Genomic DNA, 18,151 nt, shown 5'->3' on the forward strand with positions numbered 1-18,151 from the left:
AAGCCTCATTATATAAGCCATCGGAGACCATATATTTATAATGGAAGTGTTAATTAGGAGTGAAAAGAAATTGAGACCAGTCTGAAATATAATTTCAGGATTTTGTGTTTTCCTTACAATACAAGACAAACCATGATCTGTGTTCAATAAAATAGGTGAAGAATGTTCTAGCATTTATGAAAAATCCAACTCCTTACCAAATACTGAAAAATCAGCTCCTTTTGCTGCAAAGAATATTCTTTCTCCAGATAAAAAGAAAAAAATGTTTCCAGAATAACTTTATTTTTTCTTGTCTTGTTTTTCTGACAAGTAGGTACTGCAGCTAATCTCTCTCAAAATAAAGAACATTTTTAAGTAAGCTCTTATGTTTTGAGACTTGAGTCACAGGCCTGTAGCATTTTGGTGTGTGTATATTTAAAAAAAATTTGTTATCACAGAATTCCACTCAGATCTATTACATACGGTAGTGACATTTTTGAACACGTTATTGGTTTTAATATATTCCACTCACTGAAGGTTAGCATGCACCCAGTGCACTTGAGCTGGAGACTTTTGGTCAGCAGTGCCCATCGGGGAGGTGCATGAACCCCGAGTGTCCTCATGCCTCTAGTTGAAAGAATACAGGGTAGGGTCACCTCAATAATTCTCCCCATCCAGTTCCTTTGCACTGGAATCTTGGTGGTACTAGACTGAAGTAGTAGCAATGCAGTGTGTGCCATAGAATGTGGGTACACAACACATCTTGAACCACAACTACTTTACAGGTAAGTAACCATTTCTTTGGGTGTTTGTACATATATTCCACTGTAAATGCCTCCCACGAGCAGTATACCTTTGCTGGCGGAAAATCGGAATCTACTTGAACTGTCTTACCAAAGTTTGCATCAGCTCTGGATGCTTCAAGGATGGCATAATGTTGAGCAAACGTGTACCAAAGACTGAGCGGTTGCCTTACAAAAGTCTTTGACTTGATCATTGCTAAGAAAAGCCACAGAAGTAGCTTGAGCCCTAGCAGACTGTACAGTAATCGTTGCTGGTGGTGGCACTGTTGCTAGGTCATAACAAATCCTGATGAAGGCAGTGATCCAGCTGGAAAGTCTTTAGGATGTTACTGCCTGGCTTCTCATTCTCTCTGCATAAGCTACAAAGAGTCTTAGTGAGGATCTCTATCAGTTTTGTCCTGTCTATATAAAAAGAAAATGATCTACAAATGTCCAGTGAGTGTAGCTGTCATCCCTGAAAGTATGTGGTTTTGGAAGAACATTGGTAAATGTATGATCCTGGTTTAGGTGGAATTCAAGACCACTTTTGATAAGAATTTGGGGGTGAGGACTTAATGAGACCTTATTCTTGTACAAACTGTAAATGGGCATGTAACATGAAAATTTCCCACAATATTTGTGAGATCTTACTAAGTAAGTTTATGTACATTGTGGGCCATAGATTACATGTAATTCCATGGGGGAGGGTGATTACAGCTCCTGCAGGAGTAAAGAACAGCAGAGGGTGAGATTAGGCAAATTCATTCACTTTGTAACACCTCCAGAGAAGTACCATCACCTGGACAGGCTCACATATGCTGGCTCAAACTGGATTCTCCAGAGACCAGACAAGGAAAGAACTCTTGGATAAATAGGTTTCAGAGTAGCAGCCGTGTTAGTCTGTATCCGCAAAAAGAAAAGGAGTACTTGTGGCACCTTAGAGAGACTAACAAATTTATTTGAGCATAAGCTTTCATGAGCTACAGCTCACTTCATCGGATGCATGCAGTGGAAAATACAGTGGGGAGATTTTATATACACAGAGAACATGAAACAATGGGTGTTACCATACAGACTGTAACAAGAGTGATTAGGTAAGGTGAACAGGAGAGCGCGGGAGGGGGGACGGGGACCTTTTGTAGTGATAATCAAGGTTGGCCATTTCCAGCAGTTGACAAGAATGTGTGAGGAACGGTAGGGGGAGGGGGGAAATAAACATGGGGAAATAGTTTCACTTTGTGTAATGACTCATCCACTCCCAGTCTTTATTCAAGCCTAAGTTAATTGTATCCAATTTGCAAATGAATTCTAATTCAACAGTTTCTCGCTGGAGTCTGGATTTGAAGTTTTTTTGTTGTAATATCGCAACTTTCATGTCTGTAATCGCGTGACCAGAGAGATTGAAGTGTTCTCCGACTGGTTTATGAATGTTATAATTCTTGACATCTGATTTGTGTCCATTTATTCTTTTACGTAGAGACTGTCCAGTCTGACCAATGTACATGGCAGAGGGGCACTGCTGGCACATGATGGCATATATCCCATTGGTGGATGTGCAGGTGAACGAGCCTCTGATAGTGTGGCTGATGTTATTAGGCCCTGTGATGGTGTCCCCTGAATAGATATGTGGACACAGTTGGCAACGGGCTTTGTTGCAAGGATAGGTTCCTGGGTTAGTGGTTTTGTTGTGTGGTTGCTGGCGAGTATTTGCTTCAGGTTGGGGGGCTGTTTGTAAGCAAGGACTGGCCTGTCTCCCAAGATCTGTGAGAGTGATGGGTCGTCCTTCAGGATAGGTTGTAGATCCTTGATGATGCGTTGGAGAGGTTTTAGTTGGGGGCTGAAGGTGATGGCTAGCGGCGTTCTGTTATTTTCTTTGTTGGGCCTGTCCTGTAGTAGGTGACTTCTGGGTACTCTTCTGGCTCTGTCCATCTGTTTCTTCACTTCAGCAGGTGGGTATTGTAGTTGTAAGAACACTTGATAGAGATCTTGTAGGTGTTTTTCTCTGTCCGAGGGGTTGGAGCAAATGCGGTTGGATCGTAGAGCTTGGCTGTAGACAATGGATCATGTGGTGTGGTCTGTTTGAAAGCTGGAGGCATGTAGGTAGGCATAGCAGTCAGTAGGTTTCCGGTATAGGGTGGTGTTTATGTGACCATTGCTTATTAGCGCCGTAGTGTCCACGAAGTGGATCTCTTGTGTGGAGTGGTCCAGGCTCAGGTTGATGGTGGGATGAAAATTGTCGAAATCATGGTGGAATTCCTCAAGGGCTTCTTTTCCATGGGTCCAGATGATGTTAATGTCATCAATGTAGCGCAAGTAGAGTAGGGGCATTAGGGGACGAGAGCTGAGGAAGCGTTGTTCTCAGTCAGCCATAAAAATGTTGGCATACTGTGGGGCCATGCGGGTACCAATAGCAGTGCCACTGATTTGAAGGTATACATTGTCCCCAAATGTGAAATAGTTATGGGTGAGGACAAAGTCACAAAGTTCAGCCACCAGGTTTGCCGTGACATTATCGGGGATACTGTTCCTGATGGCTTGTAGTCCATCTTTGTGTGGAATGTTGGATGCAGAAGGCTTCTACATCCATAGTGGCTAGGATGGTGTTTTCAGGAAGATCACCGATGGATTGTAGTTTCCTCAGGAAGTCAGTGGTGTCTTGAAGATAGCCGGAAGTCTACATAGCCAGACAATCCTGCTGTCAGGGTGCCAATACCTGAGATGATGGGGCGTCCAGGATTTCCAGGTTTATGGATCTTGGGTAGCAGATAGAATGCCCCTGGTCGGGGTTCTAGGGGTGTGTCTGTGCAGATTTGATCTTGTGCTTTTTCAGGGAGTTTCTTGAGCAAATGCTGTAGTTTCTTTTAGTAACCCTCAGTGGGATCAGAGGGTAATGGCTTGTAGAAAGTGGTGTTAGAGAGCTGCCTAGTAGCCTCTTGTTCATATTCCGACCTATTCATGATGACGACAGCACCTCCTTTGTCAGCCTTTTTGATTATGATGTCAGAGTTGTTTCTGAGGCTGTGGATGGCATTGTGTTCAGCACGGCTGAGGTTATGGGGCAAGTGATGCTGCTTTTCCACAATTTCAGCCCATGTACATTGGCAGAAGCACTCTATGTAGAAGTCCAGTCTGTTGTTTTGACCTTCAGGAGGAGTCCACCCAGAATCCTTCTTTTTGCAGTCTTGGTAGGAAGGTCTCTGTGGGTTAGTATATTGTTCAGAGGTATGTTGGAAATATTCCTTGAGTCAGAGGTGCCGAAAATAGGATTCTAGGTCACACAGAACTGTATCATGTTTGTTGGGGTAGAGGGGCAGAAGGAGAGGCCCCGAGATAGGACAGATAGTAATGTGATATATGCCATCACGTGCCAGCAATGCCCCTCTGCCATGTACATTGGCCAAACCGGACAGTCTGTACGTAAAAGAACACTACAAAAGGTCCCCGTCCCCCCTCCCGCGCTCTCCTGTTCACCTTACCTAATCACTCTTGTTACAGTCTGTATGGTAACACCCATTGTTTCATGTTCTCTGTGTATATAAAATCTCCGCACTGTATTTTCCACTACATTCATCCGATGAAGTGAGCTGTAGCTCACGAAAGCTTATGCTCAAATAAATTAGTCAGTCTCTTAGGTGCCAAAGTACTCCTTTTGGATAAATAGCTTGAGTTTAAACTGACTCAGGGTCTTCCTTCTGATCCAACAAATGGACAAAGTTCTGTCTCAGGAGGAGGGGAAGGAATCCTTGCGAAAAAATTGGAAGGACTGACACTGACCCAAGCCCTCGATGGAGTTGCAGGGGGTGAGGGCGCAGGGATGATCACTAATAAGCTATTTTATCATGTGTATACGGTTGTTGGGTTTTTGTGGGGGTTTTTTGGGGTGGGGGGAGAAAGTTTCTCTGCAAAGCTTTTATGTGGAACAAATGTGTGCTTAGAAAGTGCTGGGTGGTAATTACAGCTGTTCATAGCTTTTGAAGAGAAAACAGAGCGCAGATGCTAGCACACAGTCTGGCTTATGGGGATATCACAGTGTATGCAGGAAACTGAGCAGCTGAGAAAAAGCCCTGGGTCAAGAGGGAGAGTGGCCTGGGTCTCTATTCAAGAGGTGACAGCTGATTAGCTGGGAGCCTAGAGTGGGTGCTGTTGGTGGACCACGGAGGGGAAATACAGGTACACTTGCCCTGAACAGTGACGGGGGGAGAGGAGGTCCTGCTATTGAAGCTTTCAGCTCTCCCACTCTCTCTCCCACTGTTATTACAACTGGGAAAGCTGTCTTATGTGATAAGTAGAAGAGAGAGCACAAGGCTAAGGGCTCAAAGGGTGGTCCCATAAATCCTGCTAATACTAAATTAATGTCCCAGGAAAGAAGAGATTCCTGTTAGTGAGTAAACCCTTATGAGGCCTTTTAAAAATGTTCTTACCATGGGATGGGAGACCATTGAACATGCCTGGAGGGGAGGGTGAATGCAAGAGATGGCTGTCAGGTGAGATTAAAACATAACAAAAACCCTCCAGCCTTATTTTAACACATCTTGGACCTGCACTTTGACTGGAGACTGATGGGTACAAGTAGAACATTTTTTCCACTTAGCCATTAAAGTGGTTCTACTTTTGACTCTTGCTGCTAGTGAGGACATGTGAACACACTCTCCAGTGCAGTTAGCCACTCATCATCCACATTGAGTTGGAGACTGAAGATCAGGTTGCATAATTTAGTCATGATTCAGAGATTGTCCTAGAGCAACAATAAAGTAATTGGAAGTTGTAGTGACAGGGTTAGAAGATCAAAGAATGAGTAATGCCTTGGCCATCCCAGGGCTATTAATCATTCCAGTCAGTTTTGTTTCAACTTTCTGATCACACTAATAATCATACAGTATCTCTAGATCACAGGGAAACAGGAATACATGTGTTACTGGTCCTGGGTTCTGGCTGGCCCTGGAGCAGAAGTGACATTTTGTTTTCTTGGTTGCAAACAGATCTATGTTGGGGACCCCCTATTTGTTGAATATCTGCACTACTTTGTTTTTCAGGACCATTTAGGATTTTCAACTAAGTATCTGCTGAGGTGATCCACCAACATGTTCCGCGCGTCAAGCGACATGAAGCTTTGATAGTGATATTGTTCCAAATGCAGAAGTTCCAAACTTGTACCACCTCTGGGCACAAGGTTTGATCTTGCTCCCTCTTCTTTGTCAAAGGTAACAGTCATCTGTGATCACCTGGACAGTAAGGCTTTTGAGAGATGGAAGAAATACTTTGCAGGCACAAAATACAGCTCTCAGCTCCAAGATGTATACAAGAGCTGATCCTTAGCTGGCCTATAGACCCGGAGTTTGTACCTATCCAGGTCTGCTCTCCAATCCAGCATGGAGGCATGTGAGGGAAATGGAAAGGAGAACAGTACTCCCCTGTATATCCACTACCTTGATGATCAAACTGTAAGCAGCATGTCCAAAAGATGCTTCACTGATACAAACTTCAGCCAGCTTTGCATCCACTACAAGTGACATCTGGCATAAGTGGAGGATGCCATGTTTCCTAGCAATCCCAGCTAAGACCTTACTTTTGTTCCTGGGAAAGCCTGTAGATCGATCCATAGGGTTAGGATGGACTGAAACATTTCCTGAGGGCAAGTAGGCTGTTGCAGTCAGAGTTGTGAATGGCTCCAATGAACTCAATTCTTTGTACAGGGGATTGTATCATTTTTCCTGTTTATTTTAGGCCCAGCTGTGCAAATGGCAACTGTTTGATGGATGCTGTCCATTATTTGTTGGATAGACCAAATGCAAATTAACCAACTGTCCAGACATGGGAATATGTGAGTATGGAGTCGTTTGAAGTGAGCTGCAACCACTGTCCTATACTTTGTAAAAATTCTTGGGCTGATGAGAGGCTAAATGGAAACACTTTATATTGCTAACGGTAGTCCCCTACTAGAAATCTTAAATAGCTATCCACCCAAGCCACAAAGTATGTGAAAGTAGGCATTCTGCAGACTTATATCAGTGTGCCAGTTATTTGGATCTCGGGATGTGATAGAGACAAGGGACATCAGCTTTCTGAATTTTAGCTTGTGAGCACCTCTGTCCCTTCTACTCTTCTGCCTGTGGTACATAACAGTCTAGTCTCATGTACGGCATAATATTTTGGTCTAATTTTGGTTGTTGTGTTTAGCATGAAGGTGCTGGGTGGCCTGTGATATTCAGGAAGAGGTTAGACTAGATGATCTGGTGGTCCCTTCTGGCCTTAAATTCTATGATTACGATCCTGGATGGTGTTCAATTTTCTTGGTTGCAGGGTAGTCCTCAGATCCCTCCCCCCACCACTAGTCCCCTTTTGGGTATGAAAAAAATATTGTGAGTAGAAACCCCTTCCCATGTGCTGTAAAGCAATCTCCTCTACTGCTCTGAGAGCTAGAATACGCTGTACCTCTTAAAGCAGTACCAACTCATGAGAATGGTCCTTGAATAAGAAAGGGGAAGGTGGGTAAGGCAGGGCAAGGACTGATATTGGATTGTGTATCCCAGTACCACAGACTGTCTGGAACCATCAATCAATGGTTATGGAGTTCCAGACACTGAGGTACAACAGGTTCCCCAAAGAAGGGGACAGTCACATTCCGGGGTGCAATCCAGACCAGTGAAGAGTTGCCACCTCTTGGATTTACAAGTGCCTCACAATCCCTGGCCCCTGCGGTTCTCCACCTGGGATTGCCACAGCCAGCAACACGCATGGACTCTAAATACTGGGCAGCCCTGGTCCAATGCTTTGGATCCTGAAACCTGCCTGCAACACCACAGATTTCTCTTGGCTTCCACCAGCCTTGGTTAACAACTGGTATGGTGACTCCACACACTCCTCAGCCCAGTTTTCCCACAAACTGAAAAGTCCAGCCCCGCCCTGGAACAATCAGAGGGCTATTAAAGTTCATTGCTCTTTTAAAGGAGTCAATATTCAACAGTTTGTTACTTGAACTGGAGCTACCAAACAGTTCAGTTTAAACACAGCATTGGATTGGTTTAGATTAAAAACAAAACAAAAGGTAGGATTTTAAGTCCATTCAAGTAGACGGTAACATAGAAATGGTTACCAACAAATAAAAGTGAAAACATGGATCTACATCTAAAACTTTACCTAGCAAGTCTTGGTTCAAGACTTCATTTAAGATGGCCTTTTTCACCCCCAGTCTTCCAGCAGGATGGTGACTGATCTGCTCCTCGATCAGGATCTCTCCCAGAGGCCCAAAGGTGCTGGGGCCTTTATCTTCTTAGGTCAAAGAGATAAAGGGGCAGAAAACCTTAAGTTCATAGTTCAGTGAACCTGTGAAGTGGATTCTTCTGAAGGTTAACCCTCAAAGTAAAGTTTATCCATGAGGAAGGCAACACGGAGTCTGGTGATGAACAAGGCTCCATGCTCTCTTTCTTCCCACACTTGTGTTTACTCAATTGCAAATTGTTCCGTTTCCTGCCATCTCCTCCCACAGCTGTCTTGAGAACCCTATTTACTACTATATGTAATTGATGTAAACACAGTCCTTTGTTTAGGAGAGATCTGTTTAACAACTTTTGCCAAGGGCTGTCTGCTTCTGAACATGTGCTACCACCACAAGGGGGGGACGGGGGGAGGTGGATTCATAACTGCATATACATTTTGCTACATACATTTCCTTATGATATTGACTAGCAAGTTATTAGTTTTCAGAATGATAACTCAAGGCATATTTTGTACAAATATTATTGCAATACTGTGTAGGGTATGAATTCAGAAGTGATTTCAAATCACAGACAGATAGGGAAGATCAAAATGACTAGGGCTCTGCTCTTGATAAAGCAGTCAAATTGGCTGCCTTGATGTTGGTGGAGTCTAATGGGTAAAGCTTATTGATACAGAAGCCTATGACTTTCTTAGTAGAGACTTATCCTGCTTTCAAGGAATCAGCCTGTCTAGGCTGGAAGCTAGGCTGTCAATTATATTGTTGAGGCCTATGCTGCCTCCTTTAGGGGCTGGGGCATACACTCTTAGCCCTGGTCTACACTTGGGGGGGAGAAGGGGGGAAATTGATCTAAGTTACGCAACTTCAGCTAAATGAATAACGTAGTTGAAGTCAACGTACTTAGATCGACTTACTGTGATGTCTTCACTGCAGTGAATTGACTGCTGCCGCTCCCCCGTCGACTCGGCCTGCGCCTCTCGCAGAGCTGGAGTATAGAAGTCGACGGGAGAGCACTCGGGGATCCATTTATTGCGTCTAGACTAGATGCGATAAATTGATCCCCGCTGGATCGATCGCTGCCCACCAATCCAGCAGGTAGTGAAGACATACCCTTAGTAACCCTAATGTTGCTCTCAATTCTTTAAGGAGTGTAAAGCCTCATCAATCTTCTTGCTGAAGAAGCTGCACCCATCAGATGGTGGGCCCCACAGTGGTTTGGACTTCCCTCTGTATGTGTTTCGTGTGGAGACAAAGACCTCTGCACGGTGAAAACTGCCATGGATCTGAAGGTTATAGCTGCTCCATTGAGAGCTGACTGCAGTGATGTCCTGGCTACTAGCAGGCCTTCTGTAACAATAGATTTAAACTCCTCCTCCATACCCTGTTCAGTAAAGCCCAGTTAATAAAGTCATATTTCAATAATAGAGTCCATTAGTTAGTGATTCTCATTTGGAGGCTAGATGCAGAATAAATCTTCCTTCCAAAGGAATCAGTCCTCTTTGGCTCCTAGTCTTTTTGTAATTTGTAATGTCCCTGCTTCAACCTCTTGTTTTCTGCTCCCACCATCACAGTACCTGAAGCAGGGTGACTAAAGGAACTGCTCAACCCTTGAGATGGCATCTGGTAGCAACAGTCCACTTTCTTTGAAGTCTGTACTGGAGAAGCTTGGCATGGTCCAGCAATCCTTCACTGATGGGTAAAACTACTCACTCAGGTCCAGTTGTGTGTAATATAAATCAATAGTCTAAGGTTTCCTTGGGCAACTTCTGCAGGAAAAATATTCTTCTGGTAAGGCTGATGTGGTGCCAGTAGGTGTACCTGGAGCCCTTATATTTGAAGGTTTCAGAGCTATGATTGGCTTTGCCAGTACTGAGGCCGCTGTCTGAGTGGCCTGCATAGGAAAGTCTGATGCCAACATGCAGAGCAAGTCTTTGACTCTCATAATTGCTGGAGGAGTTGACGGTACCCAGTGGTTTCTGTGCTGGGGTCATTTTTACCTGAAGAGTAGATAATACAGTAGGTACTTGCTTCATCAGTACCTATGCCAATAAGCCAATATAGATAGTACTGACAAGCAATGCTGTGGTGGTCTTCAAGTTAGCTTGGTACCAAACAGCTTCTGAGATACTATTTCAGCTGAGGTACAATGGTGGAGTCCCCAATAGGTGCGTGAGGAATCCTTTCTAGGTCTTGAACTACCCTTGAGCTCTGAAGAGCTGGATGTCTTGGGGCCCTTAATGACTGGCCCAAGGACAAAAGACCAGTGCCTCTTCTCCCTCTATCAGAGGTTGAGGGCTTCAGTGAAGGAGCAGCCGAGTAGAAATAGCTGCCAGAAAACTTCTAGAGGCAATGTACTTCACTTATCTGCCCAAGAAAGTCTTGGATTGGAGGTCAAGCATATATTCCTCCCCATGAGTAACCCCTGAGACAGGAGTCTCTCGATTTTGAAGTCTTCTTACAGAAAGACATGAAAACTGCACATTTGTCCATAATATGGTCATCACCTAGGCAGATGAGGCATCTAGTATGCTCATCATTAACAGGCAGAACTCCTTACAAGTCAGACAGTTCTTAAAGCCCAAGGACTTACGCATGACTATTTGGTAACAAGTATCATTCCAGGAACAAAAGTAAAAAAAAAAAAATATCTGAAAGGAGAACAAAGGAAACACTATAAAAGCCAAGGCTAACTACATATTAACCTCACTATTTACACAAGAAAGGCTGCTGATATGCTCACTGTCTTTTGCTTTGAGGCATCACTGGGACTTGCAACCATGTGTTGTGAGAACAAACAGAGGGAAGTAGACAGCTGTCCGAACAGGTACTACTGACCAAAAGCCTCTAGCTCGGGTGCACAGTGTGTACATACACTTACAGTGGAATATATAGACATATAAGCAATCTAAGAAGAACGGGATACTACACAAGGGTCTTTCAGATTTTTTTTTTAAACCCACTCAAAAAGCGTTCTATTAAGCTAATCAATTTTTGTTGCTAACAGAGAATACATGATCTGCAGATTAATTTACCACAATTGTAAGAAATTGTCCACCTTTGCAGATGGATATACCTGCACAGCTGGTGTAAGAGGATATACACATTCAGCTTAATCCCATTGCCAAATATAACTACACGTTTGTATAGAACAATTCAAACGATACCATATCAAGCAGGAGACAAACTCAAATACGGACAAGGTCTTAAATTGCTAGATCTTTCCCATAATTCTCTTGATAATTTGCACTATGGAAATAGGCCTTCAAATGCCCCATTTCCTTTTAGGATCATAAGGTCATATACGAGACCAAACACAAAGTTACCTTGTGTGCCGACAATCTCCATGTGAAGATGTGCAAGTCCACTGGCAGTGGACAAAGCTAGCTTTATCATTCCTTCCACAGTAACGGTATACCTGTTTAGGTAATCAAAGAGTGATCCATGCTCATGATAATCTGACACCAACCAGAGCTGAGTCCATGTACCATTGTCTGCAAAATAAGATATTAGATGTAAATAAAGTTGCCCAGCAAACCAAATGGTTTTTTTTAAATGTACCAACTATAAAGTTGGAGTTACATTTTATAATGAGCTCCATGCAATCAGGTCATTGTGTTTTCTATTTTTATTCCAAAAGTGCCTGAAGGCCTCCTACAAGTGTTGGAGCCCACTGTGCTAGACACTGAACAAACAGCACAGAAGACAGTCTCTAACCCAAACAGTTTACAATCTAAAAGACAAGACAAATATAGGCAAACAAAAAAGAAACTTGCCAGAAGTACAGTACAATTTTTTCCTCTGTTTTTCCCCTTTGTACAACACCCCTTCCCTACCTTGCCAACCTCCCCTGCGCCCAGCTGCTAGTCAAACTTCTTCAGCCCTTGCTCAACCCAGCTGTCCTCCTTCCAGCCGTAAGCAACTGTCAGCCTCATTTTGGGAGACAAATCTCCAAATTATCAAAAACAAGCAAAGATCTGCTTTCTTGGCTGCTTCCTCTGCCTGCAACGAGGGCACGCGTGTACTAGTCTGATTCTCATCTCGGGGAGGCAGGTGGTTCACATGGCCCAAGTCTGCCATTATATACCAATTAGTCTTCTCCTCCCCCCACCCACTCCAGACAGTAACACCAGTGCAAATAACGAGATTCTGGATTCTACTGACCACTCAGTCCATTCTCAAGTTGAGATTTCCATAAGAGGAAAAAAACCCAGAAAAATAAACAGTAAAATATGAGTGGAAGGGAGCTGGCGGGGGGGGGGGGGGGGGGGGGGGGGGAATATAGGCCATTCCATTCTTACAATTAATGTTCCACATTCCTGGGACTTCTCTCCCCTATTCTAGAAGAGGGAAGGGTTTCAAAACAATGAAGGGACAACATGTATTAGTATCAAAGAATTAAGAAATGACATTCCCTTTTCTGAGAAAGCAGAAGCACACAGAAGTTAAAACACAGAACTTGGAATCAAGCAACCTGCTTGTTTTCTTATCACTGCCACTGGCTTGCTGCATGACTGTGGGCTAGACAGTTCTACACGATGGAGCTAATGCACACTCACTTTTCTCAGACTTAAAGATCACATGCACTAGAAACGTGCAAATTTGCCTCAGATTTAAATCAGTGGACACCAAATACCAGGAACCTCAAAAATTAAAAAATAAAAACCGCAGAAGATACTGGGTGGGAATGGAGGGAAGGGAATTCAAAATGTGAAACTTGAAAAATTCCAGTGAAAGACTGAAGATTCCTCTTTTGAACCAGAAAGCAGAGATGTGTCAGTTGCAAGACTTTGTTTTTAAACCAGACAAAGCAATCCTGCCATTGAGTAGGCTTCCCTAATGTATTTAAAACAAAACAAAAAAGCTCTTTGACTAGTGGGAGTTGTTCAGACAACTTTTATCCTTATTGTAAAACAAACCCCTTTCTCTCCTTAAAAAAACCTACCATTCCTCAACATATTCCTATTATGGCAACCATACTCCACACTACCTTTTGAGTATACATTTTTCATGCTAAGGACTCTGTACATGACACAGGAAGGAAAGGCAAGAAAAGGAAGGTCTTTATTCTTTCAGACATGCTAATGAACAGGACCTTGAAAGGATTAAGTTTCCAAAGAACAAAACTGAAATCTCAAGGAAAGGTGGTAAAGTCTACAAGATTCTTAGAATCCTCTGTGAATATTAAGGGAGGCTAGAGGCTTTTGGCTTTCTGTGAGATTTTAAAAGTAGAAAATCTTCAAATAGAGAAAAAAAAGGAGAGAGCTGTATCTGCCTTAAACCACCAATTTCTGCTAGCAGAAAATAGTGAAGTCAGATCTTGCTGTATTCATGCCAGTACCAATGCCAACAAAGCTCTTGGTCTATGGCACCAGGGACAGTTAAAGGTCCAGTCTTAACTGAAAGGTCATATAAATGTTTGGTAGAAAAGAGATTAGAAATAATCAGACACCCTGACCCTTCAAAAGATGGCCAGAAAAGCTTCCACCAGTTCTCTAGCTTTAGTTCTCCACTAAAAACAGAAGACCATACTCTTGGTATGTCTATTATCTCTAAACCACAGGGGGAAAAACTGCTGTAGACAAAAACTTTTGTCCGGTCTTTTACACATCATAAAGAAACAACTACTTCCTGTTGCAGGTTACCTTTAAAAATCTTCAAGCTCTCTTGTCTATGTTAATTCCCTCTTCCTTAGTCTGCTCTTGAGTTGTCTTGATCAGGCACGCAAGTAAACCTCAACACTATATGAAGTGCTGCTGCTTTTTTCTTCACCGGATAAGTATCATATGTGGTTTCTTTGTCTGGTTCAGCAAAGTGAATAGTAATGACTGGTACTGAACCAGTTTCAAGGTAAACATTAGGAATGTGTTGTGTGTACATAGGTCTACTTGACGCTGATTCAAGGGATGTTGGCATGGTTGATGGTGCCCCGAGGGGGGTGTAGAAATTCAAAACTAAGTAATGAACTAATGAGTTAATTTAGGGTCGAAAATGCTTCCCTTTGCTTAATTTAATTCCATTGTTTCCCTAATTAAACTCCGTACACTGCATTAAACACTCCTCTCTCCTTCATGATAAGAAGACAATGTATCTCCCATTTCAATTCTTTTAATCTTTCCTCATAAACTGATCCCTTATATTTGTGTTGGTCTTTACCCAATGCCCCACATTTTAACGTCTTTCTAGTTTGGAGATGCCCAGAAGTGTCTAAGAACAATTTCATCAACGGTGTAAAACTCATGCTGCACTTCAATAGTGTCTTCCATCCAAGGATCTCAGAACATTGCACAAAAATTAGATGAATTTTAGTCTCGATTCCCCTACAAGATAGTATCTTCCTCATTTTACACAAATGGAGAAACTGTGGGACAATCCTGCAGAATTAGAGGGTTCAATGAGAAATAAGGGTGCTCAACATCTTACAATACTGGGCACTTGGTGACTTGCTGAAAGTCACCAACTTTGCAGAAACGGAACAGAACCCAGGTCTCCCAACTCCCAGTTCTAGGTTTGAGTCAGAGGTGCTCACCCTTTGCACAGAGACGAATCACCACTTTCTTGGTCCCTAGCCTTTGCATAGCTGTCCACCCCTACCTCCCACCCCCACACGCACCAACCTAATAAATAATCTCACTTGGGGTTCTTGTTCACCACACTTTTAAAAATCATTAATGTACAACCCAAGATGTTTCAGCACACCACAAGGAAATGCATACCTTAAAAACCCAATCTCCTCAATCTAGCATCAAAAAATGGTAAAATGAAAGGTGCGGAGTAGAAAACTACAATCAGAAAGTTATAAGACTTCACCAGATCCATTTATAGGATTGTCTAATTTGTTGCCTGAAAGTTTTAACATATTTTCACCTCCATACCAAAAAAGGTTGTCGTAAATGAAGCTGAGCATCAATTAACCATTCTTACAGCTGTCAGAGTTCCCATTGTTTACCACGTACATAATTCAGTCCTTTAACCAGTTTTAACCATTGAGACAGTGCTTATATCCAAACCAACACGAATTGGTGCACATGATAGGAAGTAACATATCTGAGCTTCAATAAGGTACAATACCATCTATGACATTTTGAGCTTATATTTTTTTTGTCAGACTGGACACCTCTAAAAGAAATCTTGACTTTTTGTATAGATGTTTTGGTGGAACACCCAGTCTCCATAAGCTTCTTCTGAAATTCTTTCATACCTGAATATGAAATGATTATTTACCCTGTGCAGTAACTGTAGTTCTTACAGGTATGTCCCCTTACAGATTTTCATTCTAGGTGCGCTTGCTTCCCCTGTGCCTTTGATCAGAGATTTCACACAGAACCATCCCTTTGGCCCGTGCATGCGTCTTACTTAGTCTTGTGTGCCACACAGTTACATAGCGCACGCGGCAAGCAGCCCTCAGTTCCTTCTCTATTGCGAAGCTTCATAGCAGAGAACTCTGAAGTGGATTGGAACAAGGTTGGGTAGTGGAGCACCACAGAGGGACACATCTTGCAGAACCACAGTTACTGCACAGGGTGAGTAAATAGAGATTACTTACTATAACTGGAGGTTCTTAGAGATGTGTGGTCCCTATGTAGGTACGCATGGGTACAATGCACCTGTGTCTGGAAATTCTTCCAAGCAGTGTCTGTTGACCTACACATGCACAGGTGTAAGGGATAGTACATGCTCATGCGCCTCTCCAATTCCTCCTCTTACCGCAATGCAATATGGTCCAAAGCAGAGGGGAAGAAGAGTTGGTAGTGGTATACAGATAGGGACCATCCCATCTCAAAGAACCTCCAATAACCTCTATTTCTTTGAGTGTATTCCACATAGGTGACTTGCAAGCAGTGTTCAGTCTGGAGGAGGGTGCGAGAAATAGCTCAGTGGTTTGAGCATTGGCCTGCTAAACCCAGGGCTGTGAGTTCAATCCTTGAGGGGGCCATTTAGGGATCTGGGGCAAAAATTGGGGATTGGTCCTGCTTTGAGCAGGGGGTTGGACTAGATGACCTCCTGAGGTCCCTTCCAACCCTGATATTCTATGATTCTATGGTCCTGTGCTACCATACTCTTTTTATACTAACTAAAATGATATAGAACTACGGCCACAGAAATGGAACAAGCAGCAGTATTGAGAGGGCTGCAGAGATATTCTGGTGAGCGGCTGGCCTTTTGTAATAACTGGCTAGAACTGCTCTGTGTTCTAGTTATAAGACACTCAATAAAGAAGTTCAGCTCCGTATAATCTGTTTGGTTGTACTTTGCAATCAGTGCCTGGTAGTTGGCAATTCTAAATTGTAAAGTAGATGCCAAATATGATTTTCTATTCAACAGGTCGAGGTGCTTCTGATCTTTACCATAGAGCGTAGATTTAGTATGGTGCTGCCTTCCACATTTGTTATCCACCTTGATCACCAAGAAGTTAGGAGAGGGATGAGAAAATAAAAATTTGCGGTTCCAGGACATCAGCCAGGGATGGTGGAGGTGGCATAACAGCTTCATCTAGGCAGGAAGAAGACATGTTGACTGGTGGAGAGACCTTTTCATCAGCCCGAGCTTCCTGTTCCTCAAAAGGTCTCTTCCTGAGGTTCTGGTCTCCTAGATAGGGAGAGTGATGGAGGTTGCCTATGTCTGAGATGGGTAGTGCTTGAGGCGCTAGTGAATTGGTGATAGGTCACCCAAGGGTCTGAGTATGGCCAAGTGGCATGGGTGAAGACATCCATGAGTGCTCAGACCAGCAAGATTGTGGACATCTCTCACAAGTCATTTCAATTTCCTCAGAGATCTCTGGAAAAGAGCTTCTACAGAGATGGAGAGGAGAGTCTTGGACAGATATTTGAGAGACCGAGTCAAGATCTTCAGAGTGGATTCTGATGAAGTGGTGGAGCACCGGAAGAACCTTGAGCTAAAACTGTCAGTACTGGACAGGCATCCAGGGATCTGTAGGTCATTGGTGCCAAAAGAACACTGAAGCTGAGCAATGGTGATTCGAGCTTGGACGCAGATAGGTCTTGGGGAAAAATGAAACTCCTGTGATACTGAAAGTGTGGTTAGTATCATGTTCATGGCTTGAGCCAAAGTAATGGTAGCTGAGGGAGCTGATGGTACCGTGAGTCTCCGATGCTCTGAGTGGAGTCCAGATGGAGCCCATGCGGTCTTCTTCAGTACTGAGTGAGTAGCAATAGAGCTGTTTGTGATGCCTCGGTCGGTACTGGTGGCCTATCAGAGGATGACATTTTGAAGTCTTTAGGCTTAACAGTGCCCTGGGTACCTGAGGAACCATCAGCCTCGTGGGTACCAAGTCAGAGTCCAATGAGTGTTGAAGTAGCTGGAGTCATCAGCAACTCTGACTTCTTTGAGGCAGATTCCTACCTGGAGAACTTGGGACATGGCCTACGGAAGTCTTATGAGAGGAGTCTTGGGTTTTCCTCTTAAATGTCCTCGAGGAGTGCAGCTTAGAGACAGTAGAGGTAGCTGACTTATTTGAAGACCAGTATTTGGGGGGGTACCCTGGCTGGGGTCAGAGGCTGGGTGCAGCAAGCTCTTCATCGTGCGGAACCAAAGTTTGATCTCTGTTTTTTCTGGCTCTAGATTTTCATGCCAGACCAAAAGCACTTTTTGGAAACTTGAAGATCCCTGAAGCGAGAGATACACCAGGAGTGATCACCACATACCAGGATTGCCTCCCGATCCGATAGGCAGAACTGGGCATGCCCTTCCAGTAACAAAGCTCTGAGAAGGGGAGAAATTATTTTAAACTACAGCTAGAACTACTACTTCTTAGTAGTTTATTTTAGAGCTATGGGGGCACAGCTGAGGTAGAACTCAACATGGACAACTGCTAAGACTCGGTCTCAAGTGGAGGCAATTTAGAAGGAACTGAAGGCAGTTAGTAAGCACAGCACTATACAACAGTGCGGAGCATGAGTTTCATGCATGCTATATGAAATCTCCGATCAGAGGCACAAGCTTATTTCGAAAAAAGTAAGGGTGATTAATGGTTAGATTTATTGACCTTGGACCTATTTTTTACATCACAGAAAATATTTGCAAGGTTATATTTTTTTATATATATTTCATCATTAGCAGTACATCACCACAAGAAGGTAGAATGATAAGAAGGTTAATCTATGTAATTAGTCATCAAGGAGGTTCAGACCACCTTGGTCTGAAGCACACTAATATT

At 43.3% G+C, this 18,151-nt stretch overlaps 1 protein-coding gene across 4 annotated transcripts in view; it reads right to left on the minus strand.

Moving 5' to 3' along the window:
- Positions 1-18,151, minus strand: part of TGFBR1 (transforming growth factor beta receptor 1) — an 83,530-nt gene that overhangs the window by 21,624 nt on the left and 43,755 nt on the right. For all 4 annotated transcript variants that reach the window (XM_043540349.1, XM_037889853.2, XM_043540350.1 and 1 more), the window contains exon 5: positions 11,301-11,468. In XM_043540349.1, coding sequence (XP_043396284.1) covers positions 11,301-11,468 — 168 coding nt within the window. The remainder of the gene's footprint in view (positions 1-11,300; positions 11,469-18,151) is intronic.

The sequence above is a fragment of the Chelonia mydas genome, chromosome 2, assembly GCF_015237465.2.
Source record: "Chelonia mydas isolate rCheMyd1 chromosome 2, rCheMyd1.pri.v2, whole genome shotgun sequence".
NCBI lineage: Eukaryota > Metazoa > Chordata > Testudines > Cheloniidae > Chelonia > Chelonia mydas.